Source organism: Oncorhynchus mykiss, chromosome 10 (genome assembly GCF_013265735.2).
Source record: "Oncorhynchus mykiss isolate Arlee chromosome 10, USDA_OmykA_1.1, whole genome shotgun sequence".
Classification (NCBI taxonomy): Eukaryota; Metazoa; Chordata; class Actinopteri; order Salmoniformes; family Salmonidae; genus Oncorhynchus; species Oncorhynchus mykiss.
This window is the reverse complement of record NC_048574.1, coordinates 1,690,727-1,716,363: the sequence shown is the minus strand read 5'-3', so window position 1 is coordinate 1,716,363 and position 25,637 is coordinate 1,690,727. Positions and strand designations below refer to the sequence as shown.

Below are 25,637 nucleotides of genomic sequence, written 5' to 3'. Positions count from 1 at the left end.
TATACATGATCAAATACAAATCTTAGAATCAACTATTAAAGACGACCAGAACCCACTGGATTCTCCAATTACCTTGAATGTTTATTTATTTTCCCTTTTGTACATTAACCATGTGTACATTATTACACCACTGTATATAGACATAGTATGACATGTGTAATGTCTTTATTCTTTTGGAACTTCTGTGAGTGTAATGTTTACTGTTCATTTTTATTGTTTATTTCACTTTTGTTTATTATCTACTTCACTTGCTTTGGCAATGTTAACACGTTTCCCATGCCAATAAAGCCCTTGAATTGAATTGGATAGGTCACCTAACATTCTCATTGACTAGTGAGGCTGGCTGGCTGGCTGGCTGGCTGGCTGGCTGGCTGGCTGGCTGGCTGGCTGGCTGGCTGGCTGGCTGGCTAGATAGATAGATAGGTCACCTAACATTCTCATTGACTAGTGGCTCAAGTGTCAGTTGAGAGTCATCCACATTCCATTCATTAATTCATCCAATCCAAATCTCTCTCTGTCACCCACTATATGCTGATGTAATGATATGCTGTCACAGTCTGAATGAGGAGGTGAGGAGGGGAGAGGAGAGGAGAGGAGAGGAGGGGAGAGGGGAGGAGAGGGGAGGAGATGGGAGAGGAGAGGAGGGGAGGGGAGAGGAGAGGAGATGGGAGGAGAGGAGAGGAGAGGAGAGGTGAGGTGAGGTGAGGAGGAGAGAGGAGAGGAGGAGATGGGAGAGGAGATCTCTGCTGGATGATCTGGTGTTTTGGAGTGTACGGTAGTTGTCATGGTGACGTACTGTTGGCTGGGACAGTTGGTTGTTCTCATTTATCACGCCCTTCATCCCCCGGTGGCCATGGTGACTGACAGCACCTCTAGCTGTCTCCTTTCTTGGCCAGGCGGTGAAAAGGCCTCTGACAGAGACAGACTGTATGTGGTATGTGTGTGTGTGTTGAGGATCTGATGAGTTCATCATTTCGCTATTATTTGTTACTCACTGTGACATTTGTTTTGTGTGTGTGCGCGTGTGCGTGTGTGCGTGTGTGTGTGTGTGTGTGTGTGCGCGTGTGTGTGTGTGTGCGCAGGAGGAAAGTGGAGATCATGCACACACACAGCCTGTTCACCCTGCTGGGAGAGAGGCTGATGATCCACACCAACACCGTCAGCGTCACAACCTACAACACACTCTACGAGGTAGGTAACACGCTCTACGAGGTAGGGTACACACTACGAGGTAGGGTACACACACTACGAGGTAGGGAACACGCTCTACGAGGTAGAGAACACGCTCTACGAGGTAGAGAACACACTCTACAAGGTAGGTAACACACTACACGAGGTAGGTAACACACTCACTCACTCACTCACTCACACTGCACTGTATGTCATCACAGTAACTTCTCATGTACCTCTATATTAACTTTTCCTGTAGTATCTGAAAACGATGTGTCTTGTGCTGGTGAAGTTTGATTGACACATGTCATGTTTGATTGACACCTGTCACTCTCCGCCACTGTAGATTCTGACAGAACAGGTGTGTACCCAGGTAGTCCACAAGCCCCACCCAGAACCTGACTCCACCGTCAAGATACAGAACCCCAGTAAGTCCACTCTTCTCCACCTTCTCTCCCACTATACGTCTGTCTGCCTGCCTGTCTGCCTGTCTGTCTGTCTGTCTGTCTGTCTGTCTGTCTGTCTGTCTGTCTGTCTGTCTGTCTGTGTTCTTTCTTTCTTTCTTTCATCATCAACTAGTCTAGTCTACTGATCCATGTCCTTCATCATCAACTAGTTTAGTCTACTGATCCATGTCCTTCATCATCAACTAGTTTAGTCTACTGATCTATGTTCTTCATCATCAACTAGTCTAGTCTACTGATCCATGTCCTTCATCATCAACTAGTCTAGTCTACTGATCTATGTTCTTCATCATCAACTAGTCTAGTCTACTGATCCATGTCCTTCATCATCAACTAGTCTAGTCTACTGATCCATGTTCTTCATCATCAACTAGTCTAGTCTACTGATCCAAGTTCTTCATCATCAACTAGTTTAGTCTAGTCTACTGATCCATATTTTCTGCTGTGTAACATCAGGATGATCAAATTAAGATACACTATCTGTTTCTCTGTGCTATTAGTCTGAAGGTGGTAACAACTTCTCCCTCGTCTCTTCTCCCTCTTCTCCTTCTCCCCCCTCCTCTCCTCTCTCTCCCTCCTACCCCGTCTCCTCTCCCTCCTCTGCTCTCCCCCCTCCCTCCTGCCTCCTCTCCTCGCTCTCCCTCCTCTCCCCCTCCTCCATCCTCTCATCTTCCTCCCTCTCCTCTCTCTCCCTCCTCTTCCTCTCCCTCCCCCCTCCCTCCTCTCCTCTCTATCTCCCTCCTCTCCCTCTTCTCCTCTCTCTCTCCCTCCTCCCTCTCCTCTCTCTCTCTCCCCCCTCCCTACTCTCTCTCCCCCCTCCCTACTCTCTCTGCTTCCCTGTCTCCTCTCCCTCCTCTCCTCTCTCTCCCTCCCTGTCTCCTCTCCCTCCTCTCCTCTCTCTCCCTCCTCTCCTCTCCTCTCCTCCCCTCTCCCCCCCTCCTCCCTCTCTTTCAGTGATTTTGAAGGTGGTAGCGACCTTGTTGAAGAGCTGTAGTCCTGAACTGATGGAGGTCAAGACACTGTTCCTGTCTGACATGATCAAACTGTTCAGCAGCAGCCGAGAGAACAGACGGTGAGGACACACACACACACCACACACACACACACACACACACACACACACACACACACACACTCTCACACACACTCACACACACACACACACACACACACACACACACACCACACACACACACACACACACGCGCACACGCACACACTCACACACACACTCACACACAGGAAAGAACACACACACCCTATGAATAGTTGAGATGTTAACTTGTCCATCTCTAGGTTGTCAGTCTGGGTTACATCAACCCTAACGGCATTATAGATCAGTATGAATATTATTGATGATATATTGTCTGTCTCTAGGTGTCTGTTGCAGTGTTCAGTGTGGCAGGACTGGATGTTCAGTCTGGGTTACATCAACCCCAAGAGCCCAGAGGAACAGAAGATAGCAGAGATGGTCTATAACATCTTCAGGATCCTGCTCTACCACGCCATCAAGTATGAGTGGGGGGGGTGGAGGGTCTGGGTGGATACGTTGTCCATCGCTCACTCCAAGGTAAACACACACTGTGTAGGAGTTGGTGTGTGTGTGTGTGTGTGTGGGGGGGTGGATTTAATTGGTCACGTCCCACAGGAAGCAGTATTTAAATTGAATTTGAAACTCTTTTCTACCTTCTCCCCCCCCCCAGAACTACCCTACTCCTTGACCTCTTTCTCCCCTCTAGATGACATCCTGTAACTAGTGAGGTCTGAACGCCCAACTACCTGCCCACTAGACTCCATCCCCTCCTCCATCCCCTCCTCCCTCCTCCATCCCCTCCTCCCTCCTCCATCCCCTCCTCCCTCCTCCATCCCCTCCTCCATCCCCTCCTCCCTCCTCCATCCCCTCCTCCATCCCCTCCTCCCTCCTCCATCCCCTCCTCCATCCCCTCCTCCCTCCTCCATCCCCTCCTCCATCCCCTCCTCCCTATTCCTCACTTCCCTCATTTCCTCCCTGACCACTGGCTGCATTCCCTCTGACTTCAAACTGTCCCGAGTCGCTCCCCTCCTCAAGAAACCGACTCTCAACCCCTCTGACTTCAAGATGTCCCGAGTCGCTCCCCTCCTCAAGAAACCGACTCTCACCCCCTCTGACTTCAAGATGTCCCGAGTCGCGCCCCTCCTCAAGAAACCGACTCTCAACCCCTCTGACTTCAAGATGTCCCGAGTCGCTCCCCTCCTCAAGAAACCGACTCTCAACACCTCTGACTTCAAGATGTCCCGAGTCGCTCCCCTCCTCAAGAAACCGACTCTCAACCCCTCTGACTTCAAGATGTCCCGAGTCGCTCCCCTCCTCAAGAAACCGACTCTCAACACCTCTGACTTCAAGATGTCCCGAGTCGCTCCCCTCCTCAAGAAACCGACTCTCAACCCCTCTGACTTCAAGATGTCCCGAGTCGCTCCCCTCCTCAAGAAACCGACTCTCAACCCCTCTGACTTCAAGATGTCCCGAGTCGCTCCCCTCCTCAAGAAACCGACTCTCAACCCCTCTGACTTCAAGATGTCCCGAGTCGCTCCCCTCCTCAAGAAACCGACTCTCAACACCTCTGACTTCAAGATGTCCCGAGTCGCTCCCCTCCTCAAGAAACCGACTCTCAACACCTCTGACTTCAAGATGTCCCGAGTCGCTCCCCTCCTCAAGAAACCGACTCTCAACCCCTCTGACTTCAAGATGTCCCGAGTCGCTCCCCTCCTCAAGAAACCGACTCTCAACCCCTCTGACTTCAAGATGTCCCGAGTCGCTCCCCTCCTCAAGAAACCGACTCTCAACCCCTCTGACTTCAAGATGTCCCGAGTCGCTCCCCTCCTCAAGAAACCGACTCTCAACACCTCTGACTTCAAGATGTCCCGAGTCGCTCCCCTCCTCAAGAAACCGACTCTCAACCCCTCTGACTTCAAGATGTCCCGAGTCGCTCCCCTCCTCAAGAAACCGACTCTCAACCCCTCTGACTTCAAGATGTCCCGAGTCGCTCCCCTCCTCAAGAAACCAACTCTCAACCCCTCTGACTTCAAGATGTCCCGAGTCGCTCCCCTCCTCAAGAAACCGACTCTCAAACCCTCTGACTTCAAAAACTACATCCCTTCTTTGTTTTCTTTCCAGAACACTTGAGCGTTTCCGTCCTCTGACCAACTCTCTCGTTTCTCTCTCAGAACGATCTTCTTGACTCTAATCAGTCAGGCTTCAAGACGAGTCACTGAACCGAGATCTCTGCTCTCCTCTGTGCCACAAGCTGACTCTGTTCTCATCCTCCTAGATCCTATCCGTTGCCTTTGACACCGTGAACCGTCAGATCCTATCCGCTGCCTTCGTCAGATCCTCCTGTCCACCCTCTCAGGGCTAGGTGTCTCAGGCTCTATCAGATCCTCCTGTCCACCCTCTCAGGGCTAGGTGTCTCAGGCTCTATCAGATCCTCCTGTTCACCCTCTCAGGGCTGGGTGTCTCAGGCTCTATCAGATCCTCCTGTCCACCCTCTCAGGGCTAGGTGTCTCAGGCTCTATCAGATCCTCCTGTTCACCCTCTCAGGGCTGGGTGTCTCAGGCTCTATCAGATCCTCCTGTCCACCCTCTCAGGGCTAGGTGTCTCAGGCTCTATCAGATCCTCCTGTCCACCCTCTCAGGGCTAGGTGTCTCAGGCTCTATCAGATCCTCCTGTTCACCCTCTCAGGGCTGGGTGTCTCAGGCTCTATCAGATCCTCCTGTCCACCCTCTCAGGGCTAGGTGTCTCAGGCTCTATCAGATCCTCCTGTCCACCCTCTCAGGGCTGGGTGTCTCAGGCTCTATCAGATCCTCCTGTCCACCCTCTCAGGGCTGGGTGTCTCAGGCTCTATCAGATCCTCCTGTCCACCCTCTCAGGGCTGGGTATCTCAGGCTCTATCAGATCCTCCTGTCCACCCTCTCAGGGCTGGGTGTCTCAGGCTCTATCAGATCCTCCTGTTCACCCTCTCAGGGCTGGGTATCTCAGGCTCTATCAGATCCTCCTGTCCACCCTCTCAGTGCTGGGTGTCTCAGGTTCTATCAGATCCTCCTGTACACCCTCTCAGGGCTGGGTCTCTCAGGTTCTATCAGATCCTCCTGTCCACCCTCTCAGGGCTGGGTGTCTCAGATTCTATCAGATCCTCCTGTCCACCCTCTCAGGGCTGGGTGTCTCAGGCTCTGCCTCCTCTCCACCCTCTCAGGGCTAGGTGTCTCAGGCTCTATCAGATCCTCCTCTCCACCCTCTCAGGGCTGGGCGTCTCAGGTTCTATTAGATCCTCCTTTCCACCCTCTCAGGGCTGGACGTCTCAGGCTCTGCCTCCTCTCCACCCTCTCAGGCTGGGCGTCTCAGGCTCTATCAGATCCTCCTCTCCACCATCTCAGGGCTGGGTGTCTCAGGCTCAACCCTCTCAGGGCTGGGCGTCTCAGGTTCTATTAGATCCTCCTTTCCACCCTCTCAGGGCTGGACGTCTCAGGCTCTGCCTCCTCTCCACCCTCTCAGGGCTGGGCGTCTCAGTCTCTATCAGATCCTCTCCACCCTCTCAGGGCTGGGAGACTCAGGCTCTATCAGATCCTCCTCTCCACCCTCTCAGGGCTGGGCGTCTCAGGCTCTATCAGATCCTCCTCTCCACCCTCTCAGGGCTGGGCGTCTCAGGCTCTATCAGATCCTCCTCTCCACCCTCTCGGGGCTGGGCGTCTCAGGCTCCACCCTCTCAGGGCTGGACGTCTCAGGCTCTATCAGATCCTCCTCTCCACCCTTTCAGGGCTGGGCGTCTCAGGCTCTATCAGATCCTCCTCTCCACCATCTCAGGGCTGGGCGTCTCAGGCTCCACCCTCTCAGGGCTTGATGTCTCAGTCTCTATCAGATCCTCCTCTCCACCCTCTCAGGGCTGGGCGTCTCAGGCTCTATCAGATCCTCCTCTCCACCCTCTCAGGGCTGGGAGACTCAGGCTCTATCAGATCCTCCTCTCCACCCTCTCAGGGCTGGGAGACTCAGGCTCTATCAGATCCTCCTCTCCACCCTCTCAGGGCTGGGCGTCTCAGGCTCCACCCTCTCAGGGCTGGATGTCTCAGTCTCTACTCACTCCTGGATTACATCCTACCTAGCAGGCCCCTCCTACCAGGTGATGTGGAGAGGATCTGTGTCTGCACCACATACTCTCACTACTGGTGTCCCCCAGGGCTCGGTTCTAGTCCCTCTCTTCTTCTCTCTATAGACCAAATCACTCAGCTCTGTCATAACCTCTCATGGTCTCTCCTATCACTGCTATGAGGATGGACCTCATAGCAACTTCTACAACTTCTCATGTCCAGTTATTTAAAAATAATCTCCAAAAATATCACTATTTTTAATACAAGCCATAGAAAGCTGGTTGCAATTTCAGTTAAATATTATGGATAAACTCAAATATACTCATTGAAAAAAAATAAACCAGATTTTTTGAGATTTATTTTGTTTAAACGTTATAATCTTTGTAAATGGTAAAGTAAATTGGACTGGTGGAGTTATGTAACATATGCAGCCAACAGAAATATATGGACATTTCTGCTCTGTCCAAAATGACAACCAACTGATTGCTGCATTACCACAAAAAAATGGAGGAAGGGAGAAGGTATGGAACGTTTATGTCGGCCCTGCATTAAAGAACAAAATTGGTTAAAAAAGTATACCAGTTTAATTTAAAGACCAGCATATTGACAGCTGCACCATACAGGTTGCAAAGTAGCTGTGAAGAGATTTTTGATGTGCTGATTCCATGGCAAAGTGTTTATAAACTTTGATTTTTTTTTTCTCTCCAAAACTTTGAGTTTTTTCCATTTTAAATGATTCTACAAAATTCTTGCAACCAATAGAATGTTATGTTCTGTATACGGGGGCGGGGCGGGGGGGGGGGGGGATACAGCCAATCAGCTCTGAATATTTACCTGCGAAGATGCAGAATCACTTGTTTTGATACTACCCATATGTATTGTAGTTTGTTTTTTGGATCGCAGGATCAGGACTAGCTGGGAAAAAATCATAACATTTACTCAATATTATCTTTGCAAATGGCGCTGCTGAGTGACTAGTAATGAATGGTCAGTCGATCAATAAAATCATAGTATATTTTAGTTAATGCGTTCCATCTTTCATTCAGAATCTATGGAAACGTATAGAATGGTTCAGAACTTTTTTGTGAAACGTCACAGTACAGTTAAAAATATATATTTGGCAAGTAGAAGTCTGGAAAGGTTTTAGAGACACGATGGGAGGGGTTGAGGATAACTGAAGGGTAGGATGAGAAAATAAAGAGATAACTCATGTAAAAGGCATCGCATGTATAAACTGTGAATAGAAGCCTATGTATTTTTTGATTGTTAGTTTACTCCAATTAGTGGAGGTGAGGTAGAGTTTGAAAAAATACAAGTAAATATATATATGGGGGATTGAAAATGATGAAAATAATGACATTGATAGAACCCACCATCTATCTACAATGTTAAAGCTGCCCCCTAAATATATATATTTAAAACTCCATGGTACCCCTCCCAGAGTGCAAAGAACCTTGGCCTGACCCTGGACACAAACATCCTGTCATTCTCTGCCAACGTCAGCAGTGACTCGCTCCTGCATCCACAGAGTACGACCTTTCCTCAGGCAGGAAGTGGCGCAGGTCCTTGTCCAGGCGCGCTTGTCGTCTACTGCAACTCAGTTCCCCGGGTTGTGCCATCAAACACCCCCTGCAACTTATCCAGAACGCTGCTGCCCGCCTGGTGTTCAACCTTCCCAAGTTCTCCCATGTCACCCTGCTCCTCCGCACACTCCACTGGCTTCTAGTTGAAGTTCACATCCACTACTAGACCATGGTGCTTACCTACGGAACAGCAAGAGGAACTGCCCCTCCCTACCTTCAGGCTCTGATCAAACTCTACACCCCAAACCAAGCACTCCTCTGGTCGCTTGGTCCTCCCTCATCTAAAGGAGGGCAGCCCAGGCCAAGCTCTTCTCTGGTCTCTTGGCCCTCCCACCTCTAAAGGAGGGCAGCCCAGGCCAAGCTCTTCTCTGGTCTCTTGGCCCTCCCACCTCTAAAGATGGGCAGTCCAGGCCAAGCTCTTCTTCGTCCCGGCTAATAGTGGAATCAGTTGAAACGAGAATGGCAGAGTTCCTGCCCATCTTCTGAAAACATCTGAAATCCCCTCCTCTTCAAACAGTATCTTAAATAATCCCACAGACCCGAGAACAAACGAAAAGCTCTGAATTTGCTGATACTTTGAGGAAACGTACTGTGGTCGTCTCACTTAGCTGTCTTAAGATGGATGCCCTAACTGTAAGTCGTTCTGGATAAGAGCTAAATGACTAACATGTAAATGTAATTAAAGGAAGTAGAATTGTATTCAATAAAATGCTATGGAATTCAAATGTCTCATTCCTTACCATAGACATGTTTATATTGACGTAATGTCTGGATCCATACCATGCAACATAATGATGAAACATTTTTATTTTTAAAACTCTTTCTCCTAAAACTATCATGTTGTGGGTTGTCTCTAATAATTCATAATTCTCTTATATGTTTTTAAATATCAGAAGAAAAAAAATACATTTCCCAGAATGCATTAGATCAAACACTGCTACAATGTCATGACAAAGAAAAAGAAAATCAGTTTGACATCTTTGAGTTATTATCAGTAATATCTGTATTCTAAGTCCTATATCCTTTTGATAAAAGATTTGTTAAATGAATGACACATTAATTTTTCATTTCTCAGTTGAATTGGTTTGATTTAAATTCTACTTCCTTCAAATTCAATTAAAATGATGCTTCCTGAGGGTGGTGGCCAATTAAAATGTAATTCAAATTCATTGTTTGAATTCAATTCAATTCAGAATTTGCCCTGTTGTGTGTGTGTGTGTGTGTATGTGCGTGCGTGCGCTAACTCTGGCTAAGATGTTATTGATTATTAGTTATTGATCATGTCTCTTCCATAGGTAACGTACGAGGCCCATAAGGAGTACCTGGCTAAGATGTACGAGGAGTACCAGCGACAGGAGGAGGAGAACATCAAGAAGGGAAAGAAAGGTTCCGTCTCCACCATCTCCGGCCTCTCGGCCACGCCCGCCCCCGTCGTCAACGGCAACCTGGAGATCCGCGAGCTGGACGACCACTCACAGACGCAGACCCCAGAAAGCGAGGCCGAGTACGGAGAGGGAGGAGGAGTGGATTCCAGGAACCTGCTCGCTGAGGGAGGGGTGGAGACGAAAGGACCCAACGGGGAGGCGTTGACCCCTGGGGAGCAGGGGTCAGGGGAAAGGGTCGAAGTTCATGACCTCCTGGTGGATATCAAGGCGGAAAAGGTGGAAGCTACGGAGGTCAAATTAGATGACCTGGATCTATCCCCGGAAGGGACGGTGGGAAGAGGTGGGATGGAGGGACTGGGTGGAGGAGGGATTGGAGGGATAGGAGGACGGAGGATGGAGGGACTGGGTGGAGGAGGGATAGGAGGAGGGAGAATGGAGGGACTGGGTGGAGGAGGGATGGGAGGGATTGGAGGAGGAAGGATGGAGGGACTGGGTGGAGGAGGGATAGGAGGGATTGGAGGAGGAAGGATGGAGGGACTGGGTGGAGGAGGGATAGGAGGAAGGATGGAGGGACTGGGTGGAGGAGGGATAGGAGGAGGAAGGATGGGGAACGGACCCCTGGTGGAGGTAGACTCCCTGTTGGACAGCGCCTACTGTGTCGTGGTGCGGAAGCTGAATGGCAACCACAGTAACCTGGTGCCTAAAGATGACACGGTGGTCACGGGGGCGGGGCCTGACACCATGGAGGATGATGGGAACATGGGTCCGCTCATCACCCTCGCTGACGAGAAGGACAGCGTCCCGAACAACAGAGGATTCCACTTCAGCAAGGTAGAGGTTAAAGATGTGGTTTTGTTGTAGGAATATTATGTTATTTCACATCAATGTTACTAATGGATTTGGTTTGAAGAACAATGTAATGGGGTCAAAACACCGCAGATGTATTAAGCACCAGGCATTGTTACAGTATTTTAATTAATGAATAAGCACCAGGCATTGTTACAGTATTTTAATTAATGAATAAGCACCAGGCATTGTTACAGTATTTTAATTAATGAATAAGCACCAGGCATTGTTACAGTATTTTAATTAATGAATAAGCACCAGGCATTGTTACAGTATTTTAATTAATGAATAAGCACCAGGCATTGTTACAGTATTTTAATTAATGAATAAGCACCAGGCATTGTTACAGTATTTTAATTAATGAATAAGCACCAGGCATTGTTACAGTATTTTAATTAATGAATAAGCACCAGGCATTGTTACAGTATTTTAATTAATGAATAAGCACCAGGCATTGTTACAGTATTTTAATTAATGAATAAGCACCAGGCATTGTTACAGTATTTTAATTAATGAATAAGCACCAGGCATTGTTACAGTATTTTAATTAATGAATAAGCACCAGGCATTGTTACAGTATTTTAATTAATGAATAAGCACCAGGCATTGTTACAGTATTTTAATTAATGAATAAGCACCAGGCATTGTTACAGTATTTTAATTAATGAATAAGCACCAGGCATTGTTACAGTATTTTAATTAATGAATAAGCACCAGGCATTGTTACAGTATTTTCAATAATTAATAAGCACCAGGCATTGTTAGTCTTTAATTAAAACCTACAGGAGGGTAGCTCTCCAGGAACAGGGTTGGAGTTAAAACCTACAGGGGGGTAGCTCTCCAGAAACAGGGTTGGAGTTAAAACCTACAGGAGGGTTTCTCTCCAGGAACAGGGTTGGAGTTAAAACCTACAGGGGGGTAGCTCTCCAGAAACAGGGTTGGAGTTAAAACCTACAGGAGGGTAGCTCTCCAGGAACAGGGTTGGAGTTAAAACCTACAGGGGGGTATCTCTCCAGGAACAGGGTTGAAGTTACAACCTATTGGAGGGTCTCTCTCCAGGAACAGGGTTGGAGTTAAAACCTACAGGAAGGTATCTCTCCAGGAACAGGGTTGGAGTTACAACCTACAGGAGGGTCTCTCTCCAGAAACAGGGTTGGAGTTAAAACCTACAGGAGGGTATCTCTCCAGGAACAGGGTTGGAGTCTTGGAGAGACTTGCTGAATTGTCTTTCTATCTTATCTTTTTAAGGTTGATGAGAAGCTTCTTCCAGCGCTGGCTTCCACAGAACCCCTGGTCCTTCCCAGCCCGGACCAGCCCCTCTCCTCAGGCCCCGTCCACTCCTCCACCTGCCCCAGCGATGACCTGAGTCTTCTGGCCCACATGACCTCATGCGGAGGCTCAGAACTGAGCCAAGCCCATGGAGGGCTCCCCGAAGACGGGCCCTTCAATATCCAGAGCCCCCTGGCTGACATCAGCTCCATCGCCCAGAGAGAGAGCCAGGCAGCTGAGATCCAGGGCTACCCAGAGGTAGAGGTCCCGTCTGGGGCAGATGGAGAGGTGGCGGGGGGTAAGGCTGGAGGTGACGCGGCTAGCACCACATCTGATACAGAAAGATCTGATGATGGGAAGGACAAAGAGATGGAGAAGATACAGACCACCGCTACTACTCAGGTGGGTGACAGAAATATCTTACCTCAAATGTAGGCCGTTATTGTAAACAAGAATTAGATCTTAACTGACTTGCCAAGTGAAATAAATGTAAAACAATAAAATAAAATGGAATAAGAAAAAATGTTTTAAACCAAGTTAGATAACTCAATTGCTACTGTACTTAGCCATGTCTTCAATAACTGAGAGACTGATCTAAGCTAATGTTTACACAGCTGGCTAACACAGCTGGCTAAAACTGTTGGCTAACACAGCTGGCTAACACTGTTGGCTAACACAGCTGGCTAACACTGTTGGCTAACACAGCTGGCTAACACAGCTGGATAACACAGCTGGATAACACAGCTGGCTAACACAGCTGGCTAACACTGTTGGATAACACAGCTGGCTAACACAGCTGGCTAACACAGATATTGTTGTTAGGCTAGCAATTGTAGTTAACCAATTCAGCTGTTATTGTTTCTAGTTTACCACCATTCCTTTACCTTCCTCCCTACAGGTGCTCCACGGTCGTCCGGCGGCCCAGTCAGAGGGTGACCTGTCTCTCTACTTCCCCCTACAGGCACTCCGTGGTCATACGGCGACCCAGTCGGAGCATAACCTGTCTCTCTACTTCCCCCTACAGGCACTCCGTGGTCATACGGCAACCCAGTCGGAGCATAACCTGTCTCTCTACTTCCCCCTGCAGGCACTCCGTGGTCATACGGCGACCCAGTCGGAGCGTAACCTGTCTCTCTACTTCCCCCTACAGGCACTCCGTGGTCATACGGCGACCCAGTCGGAGCATAACCTGTCTCTCTACTTCCCCCTACAGGCACTCCGTGGTCATACGGCGACCCAGTCGGAGCGTAACCTGTCTCTCTACTTCCCCCAACAGGCACTCCGTGGTCATCCGGCGGCCCAGTCAGAGCGTGACCTGCGTGTGGACCTGGCCTTTAGAGGGATGATGACAGAACCCATGACGGAGGAGCAGCGACGCCAGTTCAGCCCCGGGCCTCGCACCACCATGTTCCGTATCCCAGAGTTTAAGTGGTCGCCCATGCATCAGCGCCTCCTCACAGACCTGCTGTTCGCCCTGGAGACCGACGTGCACGTGTGGAGGAGGTGAGGGTGGTCGGACTGTTTGTTTACGTCCATGTTAGTGAGCATTTCTCATTTGTCTCGACATAATCCATCCATAATGATGTCATTATGGGGTATTGTAATGTCAGTATGGGGTCTTGTGATGTCAGTATGGGGTATTGTGATGTCAGTATGGGGTATTGTGATGTCAGTATGGGGTATTGTGATGTCAGTATGGGGTCTTGTGATGTCAGTATGGGGTCTTGTGATGTCAGTATGGGGTCTTGTGATGTCAGTATGGGGTATTGTGATGTCATTATGGGGTATTGTGATGTCAGTATGGGGTATTGTGATGTCAGTATGGGGTAATGTGATGTCAGTATGGGGTATTGTGATGTCAGTATGGGGTATTGTGATGTCAGTATGGGGTATTGTGATGTCAGTATGGGGTATTGTGATGTCAGTATGGGGTATTGTGATGTCAGTATGGGGTATTGTGATGTCAGTATGGGGTGTTGTGATGTCAGTATGGGGTATTGTGATGTCAGTATGGGGTATTGTGATGTCAGTATGGGGTATTGTGATGTCAGTATGGGGTATTGTGATGTCAGTATGGGGTATTGTGATGTCATTATGGGGTATTGTGGTGTCATTATGGGGTATTGTGATGTCAGTATGGGGTATTGTGATGTCAGTATGGGATATTGTGATGTCGTTATGGGGTATTGTGATGTCAGTATGGGGTATTGTGATGTCATTATGGGGTATTGTGATGTCATTATGGGGTATTGTGATGTCATTATGGGGTATTGTGATGTCAGTATGGGGTATTGTGATGTCATTATGGGGTACTGTGATGTCATTATGGGGTATTGTGATGTCAGTATGGGGTATTGTGATGTCAGTATGGGGTATTGTGGTGTCATTATGGGGTATTGTGATGTCATTATGGGGTATTGTGATGTCAGTATTGGGTATTGTGATGTCATTATGGGGTATTGTGATGTCAGTATGGGGTATTGTGATGTCAGTATGGGGTATTGTGATGTCATTATGGGGTGTTGCGTGTAGATTGATTGGGGGGGAAACTTATTCCACATTTTTCAGCCTGAATTGAAAATGTTTCAAATATTATTATTTTTTACCAATGTACACACAATACTCCATAAAAAATGTAGTGAAAATTCAAAATATGATTTACTCACTCCCCGTAGTCAATACATGTTACGTATTATACAGTAGGTCAGATTAACAAGATCAAGATACATGAAATGAATAACGAATTACATTTACAAAATATTTTCTCAGCAGGCAGTCTTTCAGAGGGAATGATGGAAGCTCAATGAAAGTGTTTGTAAGAAAATAGTTACTCTGTGGAATCATGCCTTCCGGGATATAAGGAATTATGTCAAAATGACTAGCAGGTGCAGACAATGACACAGAAAATTACCTGGAGGCGTATCATCCCCCTAGTGTAAAACAGTATATTATTAACCCCTCACTATCTCCTCTCTCCCATGTTCCATCTTCTCGCTTCCTTTCCTCTCTCCCCTGCTCTCCTCTCCTCTCCTCTCCTCTCCTCTCCTCTCCTCTCCTCTCCTCTCCTCTCCTCTCCTCTCCTCTCCCCTCCTCTCCTCTCCTCTCCTCTCCTCTCCTCTCCCTTGCTCTCCTCTCCTCTCCTCTCCTCTCCTCTCCTCTCCTCTCCTCTCCTCTCCTCTCCTCTCCTCTCCTCTCCTCTCCTCTCCTCTCCTCTCCTCTCCTCTCCTCTCTCCAGCCATTCGACCAAGTCAGTGATGGACTTTGTGAACAGCAATGAGAACATCATCTTTGTCCACAACACCATTCATCTCATCTCTCAGATGGTCGACAACATCATTATCGCCTGTGGAGGAATCCTTCCTCTACTCTCTGCTGCCACCTCCCCCTCTGTAAGTGTGGCTCACTGCTGCCCCCTTTTGGTGGGGAGGGAAACTGCAGGACGACTCATGTTGATCAGACCTGGGGCCTCATTTATCAAACGTGCATACATTTCTCTGTAAATTCTGGCAACATGTTACTGGGATTTATCAAACTGTGTCGTACGCAACATGTACGCATGTTTTCATTGATAAATCAGAACTATATTTGTGCGCTTGTGAACGAGCATTACATTCCTGCCTGGAAAACACCCTCCATTCACCTTTTATGGGAACAAAAACACCCTCCATTCACCTTTTATGGGAACAAAAACACCCTCCATTCACCTTTTATGGGAACAAAAACACCCTCCATTCACCTTTTATGGGAACAAAAACACCCTCCATTCACCTTTTATGGGAACAAAAACACCCTCCATTCACCTTTTATGGGAACAAAAACACCCTCCATTCACCTTTTATGGGAACAAAAACACCCTCATTCGCTGTGTGATTTGGAGGTGTTGGAACTGGGCCGTGACGGTTCCTAAAAGAAAAGCGTAATGGCAAGTTTGATCACATTTGTGTAAAATAAAAAAATGCATACCTCCTATAGTGAGTGTGGAGCTAACAGCCACTCAGCGCCAAACAGCCACTCAGCGCCAAACAGCCACTCAGCGCCAAACAGCCACGCAGCGCCTAACAGACACTCAGCGCCTAACAGCCACTCAGCGCCTGACAGCCACTCAGCGCCTAACAGCCACTCAGCGCCTAACAGCCACTCAGCGCCAAACAGCCACTCAGCGCCAAACAGCCACTCGGCGCCAGACAGCCACTCGGCGCCAGACAGCCACTCAGCGCCAAACAGCCACTCAGCGCCAAACAGCCACTCAGCGCCTAACAGCTACTCAGCGCCAAACAGCCACTCAGCGCCAAACAGCCACTCAGCGCCTAACGGCCACTCGGCGCCAAACGGCCACTCGGCGCCAAACGGCCACTCGGCGCCAAACGGCCACTCGACGCCTAACGGCCACTCGGCGCCAAACGGCCACTCGGCGCCTAACAACTATGAGGTCACCCTCCTATCCTGCCTTGGTATTGGCTCTGAGATTAAATAGACTATGAGGTCACCCTCCTATGCTGCCTTGGTATTGGCTCTGAGATTAAATAGACGATGATGTCACGCTCCTATTGCACAGCAATACTGTAGCCTACCCACACTGTCAAACATTTAAAACAGGCTACCGGCCTATTTTCTTTTGAGTGTGGTTGGCTATTGAATGAGCGATGGGTAAATGGTAGTCTAATATTTGAGTAGAGGAAATAAACCATCATGAACATGTCCTGCAGTGTAATTGCGATTTTGGCCTATATAATAAAATATATATATGATGCTACATGTTGCTATGCTAACTTCTTACCAACAGAAATCTAGGGGTCATCTAGTGGTTTTATTATTAAATAAATATGTTTTAATGTTTTATTAGCATGGCATTATTATATTTATATTATATATTATATAAATTCATTATTTTATATATATTATATATATTCATTATTATATTTATATTATATATTATATATATTCATTATTATATTTCCCTTGAATCAAACACCTCCATTTCCTCCCAGAAAAACAATATTTGCTTGCAATATAATTGATCAACCACTAGAAGGTGTGCGTACGCATTGGTCTGAGCTATACTTGGAGATACATAGATTTTTCTGCTTCTTTAAAATGGATAAATACCAACCACTGCACGAAAATCTGGCGCATGCAAAGATTTACGGTTTACACCTTTGAAAATGAGGCCCCTGGTTGTTACTCTGTGCTGGTGGTTTATAGCCCATGCGGCTGGTACTACTTGGCCATGCTTGAAAGTACAGCTTATTTATATGATGGCATTGCCTCTCGTCCGCCATTGCACAATCATCTAGTGGTTACTGTGGTTACTATATCATCTAGTGGTTACTGTACCATCTAGTGGTTAATGTGGTTACTGTATCATCTAGTGGTTACTGTGGTTACTGTATCATCTAGTGGTTAATGTGGTTACTGTACCATCTAGTGGTTACTGTGGTTACTGTACCATCTAGTGGTTACTGTGGTTACTGTACCATCTAGTGGTTACTGTACCATCTAGTGGTTACTGTGGTTACTGTATCATCTAGTGGTTACTGTGGTTACTGTACCATCTAGTGGTTACTGTATCATCTAGTGGTTAATGTGGTTACTGTACCATCTAGTGGTTATTGTGGTTACTGTACCATCTAGTGGTTACTGTGGTTACTGTATCATCTGGTGGTTACTGTGGTTACTGTACCATCTAGTGGTTACTGTGGTTACTGTATCATCTAGTGGTTACTGTGGTTACTGTACCATCTAGTGGTTACTGTGGTTACTGTATCATCTGGTGGTTACTGTGGTTACTGTACCATCTAGGGGTTACTGTGGTTACTGTACCATCTAGTGGTTACTGTACTATGTATCATCTAGTGGTTACTGTATCATCTAGCGGTTACTGTACCATCTAGTGGTTAATGTGGTTACTGTACCATCTAGTGGTTACTGTACCATCTAGTGGTTAATGTGGTTACTGTATCATCTAGTGGTTATTGTGGTTACTGTATCATCTAGTGGTTACTGTGGTTACTGTACCATCTAGTGGTTACTGTACCATCTAGGGGTAAATGTGGTTACTGTACCATCTAGTGGTTACTGTGGTTACTGTACCATCTAGGGGTTACTGTGGTTACTGTACCATCTAGTGGTTACTGTGGTTACTGTACCATGTATCATCTAATGGTTACTGTATCATCTAGTGGTTACTGTACCATCTAGTGGTTAATGTGGTTACTGTACCATCTAGTGGTTACTGTGGTTACTGTATCATCTAGGAGTTACGGTGGTTACTGTACCATCTAGGGGTTACTGTGGTTACTGTATCATCTAGTGGTTACTGTGGTTACTGTATCATCTAGTGGTTACTGTATCATCTAGTGGTTACTGTACCATCTAGTGGTTACTGTGGTTACTGTACCATCTAGGAGTTACGGTGGTTACTGTACCATCTAGGGGTTACTGTGGTTACTGTATCATGTATCATCTAGTAGTTACTGTATCATCTAGTGGTTACTGTATCATCTAGTGGTTACTGTGGTTACTGTACCATCTAGGGGTTACTGTGGTTACTGTATCATCTAGTGGTTACTGTGGTTACTGTATCATGTATCATCTAGTAGTTACTGTATCATCTAGTGGTTACTGTATCATCTAGTGGTTACTGTGGTTACTGTACCATCTAGGGGTTACTGTGGTTACTGTACCATCTAGTGGTTACTGTGGTTACTGTACCATCTAGGAGTTACGGTGGTTACTGTACCATCTAGTGATTACTGTGGTTACTGTATCATGTATCATCTAGTGGTTACTGTATCATCTAGTGGTTACTGTATCATCTAGTGGTTACTGTGGTTACTGTACCATCTAGTGATTACTGTGGTTACTGTACCATCTAGGGGTTAATGTGGTTACTGTACCATCTAGGGGTTACTTTGGTTACTGTATCATCTAGTGGTTAATGTGGTTACTGTATAATCTAGTGGTTACTGTATCATCTAGTGGTTACTGTGGTTACTGTACCATCTAGTGATTACTGTGGTTACTGTACCATCTAGGGGTTAATGTGGTTACTGTACCATCTAGGGGTTACTTTGGTTACTGTATCATCTAGTGGTTAATGTGGTTACTGTATAATCTAGTGGTTACTGTACCATCTAGTGGTTAATGTGGTTACTGTACCATCTAGTGGTTAATGTGGTTACTGTATAATCTAGTGGTTACTGTATCATCTAGTGGTTACTGTGGTTACTGTACCATCTAGTGATTACTATGGTTACTGTACCATCTAGGGGTTAATGTGGTTACTGTACCATCTAGTGATTACTGTGGTTACTGTACCATCTAGGGGTTAATGTGGTTACTGTACCATCTAGGGGTTACTTTGGTTACTGTATCATCTAGTGGTTAATGTGGTTACTGTATAATCTAGTGGTTACTGTATCATCTAGTGGTTACTGTGGTTACTGTACCATCTAGTGATTACTGTGGTTACTGTACCATCTAGGGGTTAATGTGGTTACTGTACCATCTAGGGGTTACTTTGGTTACTGTATCATCTAGTGGTTAATGTGGTTACTGTATAATCTAGTGGTTACTGTACCATCTAGTGGTTAATGTGGTTACTGTACCATCTAGGGGTTACTGTGGTTACTGTATCATATAGTGGTTACTGTGGTTACTGTATCATGTATCATCTAGTAGTTACTGTATCATCTAGTGGTTACTGTATCATCTACTGGTTACTGTGGTTACTGTACCATCTAGTGATTACTGTGGTTATTGTATCATGTATCATCTTGTGGTTACTGTATCATCTAGTGGTTACTGTATCATCTAGTGGTTACTGTGGTTACTATATCATCTAGTGGTTACTGTACCATCTAGTGGTTACTGTGGTTACTGTACCATCTAGTGGTTACTGTGGTTACTGTACCATCTAGGGGTTACTGTGGTTACTGTACCATCTAGTGGTTACTGTGGTTACTGTACCATGTATCATCTAGTGGTTACTGTATCATCTAGCGGTTACTGTACCATCTAGTGGTTAATGTGGTTACTGTATCATCTAGGAGTTACGGTGGTTACTGTACCATCTAGGGGTTACTGTGGTTACTGTATCATCTAGTGGTTACTGTGGTTACTGTATCATCTAGTGGTTACTGTGGTTACTGTATCATCTAGTGGTTACTGTATCATCTAGGAGTTACGGTGGTTACTGTACCATCTAGGGGTTACTGTGGTTACTGTATCATCTAGTGGTTACTGTGGTTACTGTATCATGTATCATCTAGTAGTTACTGTATCATCTAGTGGTTACTGTATCATGTATCATCTAGTGGTTACTGTATCATCTAGTGGTTACTGTATCATCTAGTGGTTACTGTGGTTACCGTACCATCTAGTGATTACTGTGGTTACTGTATCATGTATCATCTAGTGGTTACTGTATCATCTAGTGGTTACTGTATCATCTAGTGGTTACTGTGGTTACTGTACCATATAGTGATTACTGTGGTTACTGTACCATCTAGGGGTTAATGTGGTTACTGTACCATCTAGGGGTTACTTTGGTTACTGTATCATCTAGTGGTTAATGTGGTTACTGTATAATCTAGTGGTTACTGTACCATCTAGTGGTTACTGTGGTTACTGTGCCATCTAGTGGTTACTGTACCATCTAGGGGTAAATGTGGTTACTGTACCATCTAGGGGTAAATGTGGTTACTGTATCATCTAGTGGTTAATGTGGTTACTGTATCATCTAGTGGTTACTGTGGTAACTGTATCATCTAGTGGTTACTGTGGTTACTGTATCTAGCGGTTAATGTGGTTACTGTATCATCTAGTGGTTACTGTGGTTACTGTATTATCTAGCGGTTAATGTGGTTACTGTATCATCTAGTGGTTACTGTGGTTACTGTATTATCTAGCGGTTAATGTGGTTACTGTATCATCTAGTGGTTACTGTGGTTTTACACGTTGGGTACAAATCAGGTTGCATGACCGTGTTTTCTGATTTCCATTTAACTCGCCTCTTGTTATGAATATATATTCAGTTTAACACCTGGTAGTGCTACTTCCTCTCTGGCTCCTTTTTGTTCATTATATTCAACAACAATACTACATTGGTTTATATCTTAACTTTTAATTATTTTGACCTAAACCTTATAACCTTGAGTTCTCAATCAAACTAAAGTATTCTAACTTGATTTTCTAAGTTCTGCTCATTGTTTTAATTAATCATATTTTTTTTCTTTCTCTTTCTTTCTCTGTTATCTCTGTTTTTTCTCTCATCCTCTCCGTCCGTTTGTGTTTCTGCTTCTGTCTGTTTGTGCAGAGTTCAAAGGTCAGTGCAAACACTGTAAGTTCCCGTTTCTTTTTCTTAATATACGTTCACTAGCATTCTGTTGTTTGTAGCGTAGCGATATTGTGACTAACATTTGCTTTGCTGACATCATAAAATTGTTCATTTTCTAGACTCTTCTGTTCCTAGACTGTCTCTGCTTGTATATGTTCACGTATGTGGTTCTCTGTCCAGTTCCATAAGAGAGAACTTACTCAGAGCCATTAGTGCAGTGAAGAGAGGAGAGAGCTGGAGAAAAGAAGAAGAAGATGAATTGAAGGAGAGAGAGGGAGAGATATTATCTTCTCCCATCCGAGCGTGTCCCCTCTATATCTAACCTAAATCAGGAGAGAGATAGATACATATATAGATAGATCACAGACGATTATAGAGATATAGAGAGAGTGATCACAGAGAGAGAGAGAGAGAGAGAGATAGAGATATACTGTAGAGTGAGATATAGAGATATACTGTAGAGAGAGATATATAGATATACCGTAGAGAGAGATATAGAGATATACTGTAGAGAGAGATATAGAGATGTACTGTAGAGAGATATATAGAGATATACTGTAGAGAGAGATATAGAGATATACTGTAGAGCGAGATATAGAAATATATAGAGATGTACTGTAGAGTGAGATATAGAGATGTACTGTAGAGAGAGATATAGAGATATACTGTAGAGAGATAGAGATATATAGATGTACTGTAGAGAGAGATATAGAGATGTACTGTAGAGAGATATATAGAGATGTACTGTAGAGATATATAGAGATATACTGTAGAGAGAGATATAGAGATGTACTGTAGAGAGATGTAAAGATGTACTGTAGAGAGAGATATAGAGATGTACTGTAGAGAGATATATAGAGATATACTGTAGAGAGAGATATAGAGATGTACTGTAGAGAGATATAGAGATATAGAGATGTACTGTAGAGAGAGATATAGAGATGTACTGTAGAGAGAGATATAGAGATATACTGTAGAGAGACATATATAGATGTACTGTAGAGAGATATAGAGATGTACTGTAGAGAGAGATATAGAGATGTACTGTAGAGATATAGAGATGTACTGTAGAGAGAGATATAGAGATATACTGTAGAGAGAGATATAGAGATATACTGTAGAGAGAGATATAGAGATGTACTGTAGAGATATATAGAGATATACTGTAGAGAGAGATATAGAGATGTACTGTAGAGAGATATATAGAGATATACTGTAGAGAGATATAGAGATGTACTGTAGAGAGAGATATAGAGATGTACTGTAGAGAGAGATATAGAGATATACTGTAGAGAGAGATATAGAGATATACTGTAGAGAGATATAGAGATGTACTGTAGAGAGAGATATAGAGATATACTGTAGAGAGAGATATAGAGATGTACTGTAGAGATATATAGAGATATACTGTAGAGAGAGATATAGAGATGTACTGTAGAGAGATGTAAAGATGTACTGTAGAGAGAGATATAGAGATGTACTGTAGAGAGAGATATAGAGATATACTGTAGAGAGAGATATAGAGATGTACTGTAGAGAGATATAGAGATATAGAGATGTACTGTAGAGAGAGATATAGAGATGTACTGTAGAGAGAGATATAGAGATATACTGTAGAGAGACATATATAGATGTACTGTAGAGAGATATAGAGATGTACTGTAGAGAGAGATATAGAGATGTACTGTAGAGATATAGAGATGTACTGTAGAGAGAGATATAGAGATATACTGTAGAGAGAGATATAGAGATATACTGTAGAGAGAGATATAGAGATGTACTGTAGAGATATATAGAGATATACTGTAGAGAGAGATATAGAGATGTACTGTAGAGAGATGTAAAGATGTACTGTAGAGAGAGATATAGAGATGTACTGTAGAGAGATGTATAGAGATATACTGTAGAGAGATATAGAGATGTACTGTAGAGAGAGATATAGAGATGTACTGTAGAGAGAGATATAGAGATATACTGTAGAGAGACATATATAGATGTACTGTAGAGAGATATAGAGATGTACTGTAGAGAGAGATATAGAGATGTACTGTAGAGATATAGAGATGTACTGTAGAGAGAGATATAGAGATATACTGTAGAGAGAGATATAGAGATGTACTGTAGAGAGAGATATAGAGATATACTGTAGAGATATATAGAGATATACTGTAGAGAGAGATATAGAGATGTACTGTAGAGAGAGATATAGAGATATACTGTAGAGGGAGATATAGAGATGTACTGTAGAGATATATAGAGATATACTGTAGAGAGAGATATAGAGATGTACTGTAGAGAGTTTTAAAGATGTACTGTAGAGAGAGATATAGAGATGTACTATAGAGAGATATAGAGATGTACTGTAGAGAGATATAGAGATGTACTGTAGAGATATAGAGATGTACTGTGGAGATATAGAGATGTACTGTAGAGATATAGAGATGTACTGTAGAGATATAGAGATATACTGTAGAGAGATGTAAAGATGTACTGTAGAGAGAGATGTAGAGATATACTGTAGAGAGAGATATAGAGATATACTGTAGAGAGAGATATATAGAGATGTACTGTAGAGATATATAGAGATATACTGTAGAGAGAGATATAGAGATGTACTGTAGAGAGATATATAGAGATATACTGTAGAGAGATATAGAGATGTACTGTAGAGAGAGATATAGAGATGTACTGTAGAGAGAGATATAGAGATGTACTGTAGAGAGATGTAAAGATGTACTGTAGAGAGAGATATAGAGATGTACTGTAGAGAGAGATATAGAGATATACTGTAGCGAGACATATATAGATGTACTGTAGAGAGATATAGAGATGTACTGTAGAGAGAGATATAGAGATGTACTGTAGAGATATAGAGATGTACTGTAGAGAGAGATATAGAGATATACTGTAGAGAGAGATATAGAGATGTACTGTAGAGAGAGATATAGAGATATACTGTAGAGATATATAGAGATATACTGTAGAGAGAGATATAGAGATGTACTGTAGAGAGAGATATAGAGATATACTGTAGAGAGAGATATAGAGATGTACTGTAGAGATATATAGAGATATACTGTAGAGAGAGATATAGATATGTACTGTAGAGAGTTTAAAAGATGTACTGTAGAGAGAGATATAGAGATGTACTATAGAGAGATATAGAGATGTACTGTAGAGAGATATAGAGATGTACTGTAGAGATATAGAGATGTACTGTAGAGATATAGAGATGTACTGTAGAGATATAGAGATATACTGTAGAGAGATGTAAAGATGTACTGTAGAGAGAGATATAGAGATATACTGTAGAGAAAGATATAGAGATATACTGTAGAGAGAGATATACTGTAGAGAGACATATATAGATGTACTGTAGAGAGATATAGAGATGTACTGTAGAGAGAGATATAGAGATGTACTGTAGAGAGAGATATAGAGATATACTGTAGAGGGAGATATAGAGATGTACTGTAGAGATATATAGAGATATACTGTAGAGAGAGATATAGAGATGTACTGTAGAGAGTTTTAAAGATGTACTGTAGAGAGAGATAAAGAGATGTACTATAGAGAGATATAGAGATGTACTGTAGAGATATAGAGATGTACTGTAGAGATATAGAGATGTACTGTAGAGATATAGAGATGTACTGTAGAGATATAGAGATGTACTGTAGAGATATAGAGATGTACTGTAGAGATATAGAGATATACTGTAGAGAGATGTAAAGATGTACTGTAGAGAGAGATGTAGAGATATACTGTAGAGAGAGATATAGAGATATACTGTAGAGAGAGATATATAGAGATGTACTGTAGAGATATATAGAGATATACTGTAGAGAGAGATATAGAGATGTACTGTAGAGAGATGTAAAGATGTACTGTAGAGAGAGATATAGAGATGTACTGTAGAGAGATATATAGAGATATACTGTAGAGAGATATAGAGATGTACTGTAGAGAGAGATATAGAGATGTACTGTAGAGAGAGATATAGAGATATACTGTAGAGAGACATATATAGATGTACTGTAGAGAGATATAGAGATGTACTGTAGAGAGAGATATAGAGATGTACTGTAGAGATATAGAGATGTACTGTAGAGAGAGATATAGAGATATACTGTAGAGAGAGATATAGAGATGTACTGTAGAGAGAGATATAGAGATATACTGTAGAGATATATAGAGATATACTGTAGAGAGAGATATAGAGATGTACTGTAGAGAGAGATATAGAGATATACTGTAGAGAGAGATATAGAGATGTACTGTAGAGATATATAGAGATATACTGTAGAGAGAGATATAGAGATGTACTGTAGAGAGTTTTAAAGATGTACTGTAGAGAGAGATATAGAGATGTACTATAGAGAGATATAGAGATGTACTGTAGAGAGATATAGAGATGTACTGTAGAGATATAGAGATGTACTGTAGAGATATAGAGATATACTGT

General features: G+C 44.1%; 1 protein-coding gene across 4 annotated transcripts in view; it reads left to right on the top strand.

The window, feature by feature from the left end:
- Positions 1-25,637, top strand: part of LOC110534825 (neurobeachin) — a 283,558-nt gene that overhangs the window by 164,543 nt on the left and 93,378 nt on the right. For 2 of the 4 annotated variants that reach the window (XM_036989469.1, XM_036989468.1), the window contains exons 1-5: positions 10,250-10,551; positions 11,815-12,237; positions 13,112-13,338; positions 15,071-15,224; positions 21,152-21,175. In XM_036989469.1, the coding sequence (XP_036845364.1) occupies positions 10,285-10,551; positions 11,815-12,237; positions 13,112-13,338; positions 15,071-15,224; positions 21,152-21,175 (1,095 nt within the window). In that variant the 5' untranslated portion in view covers positions 10,250-10,284. Of the gene's footprint in view, positions 1-1,082; positions 1,192-1,516; positions 1,599-2,588; positions 2,707-3,011; positions 3,205-9,630; positions 10,061-10,249; positions 10,552-11,814; positions 12,238-13,111; positions 13,339-15,070; positions 15,225-21,151; positions 21,176-25,637 lie in introns of those variants that run through there. The other 2 variants (XM_036989471.1, XM_036989470.1) reach the window with 2 other exon arrangements.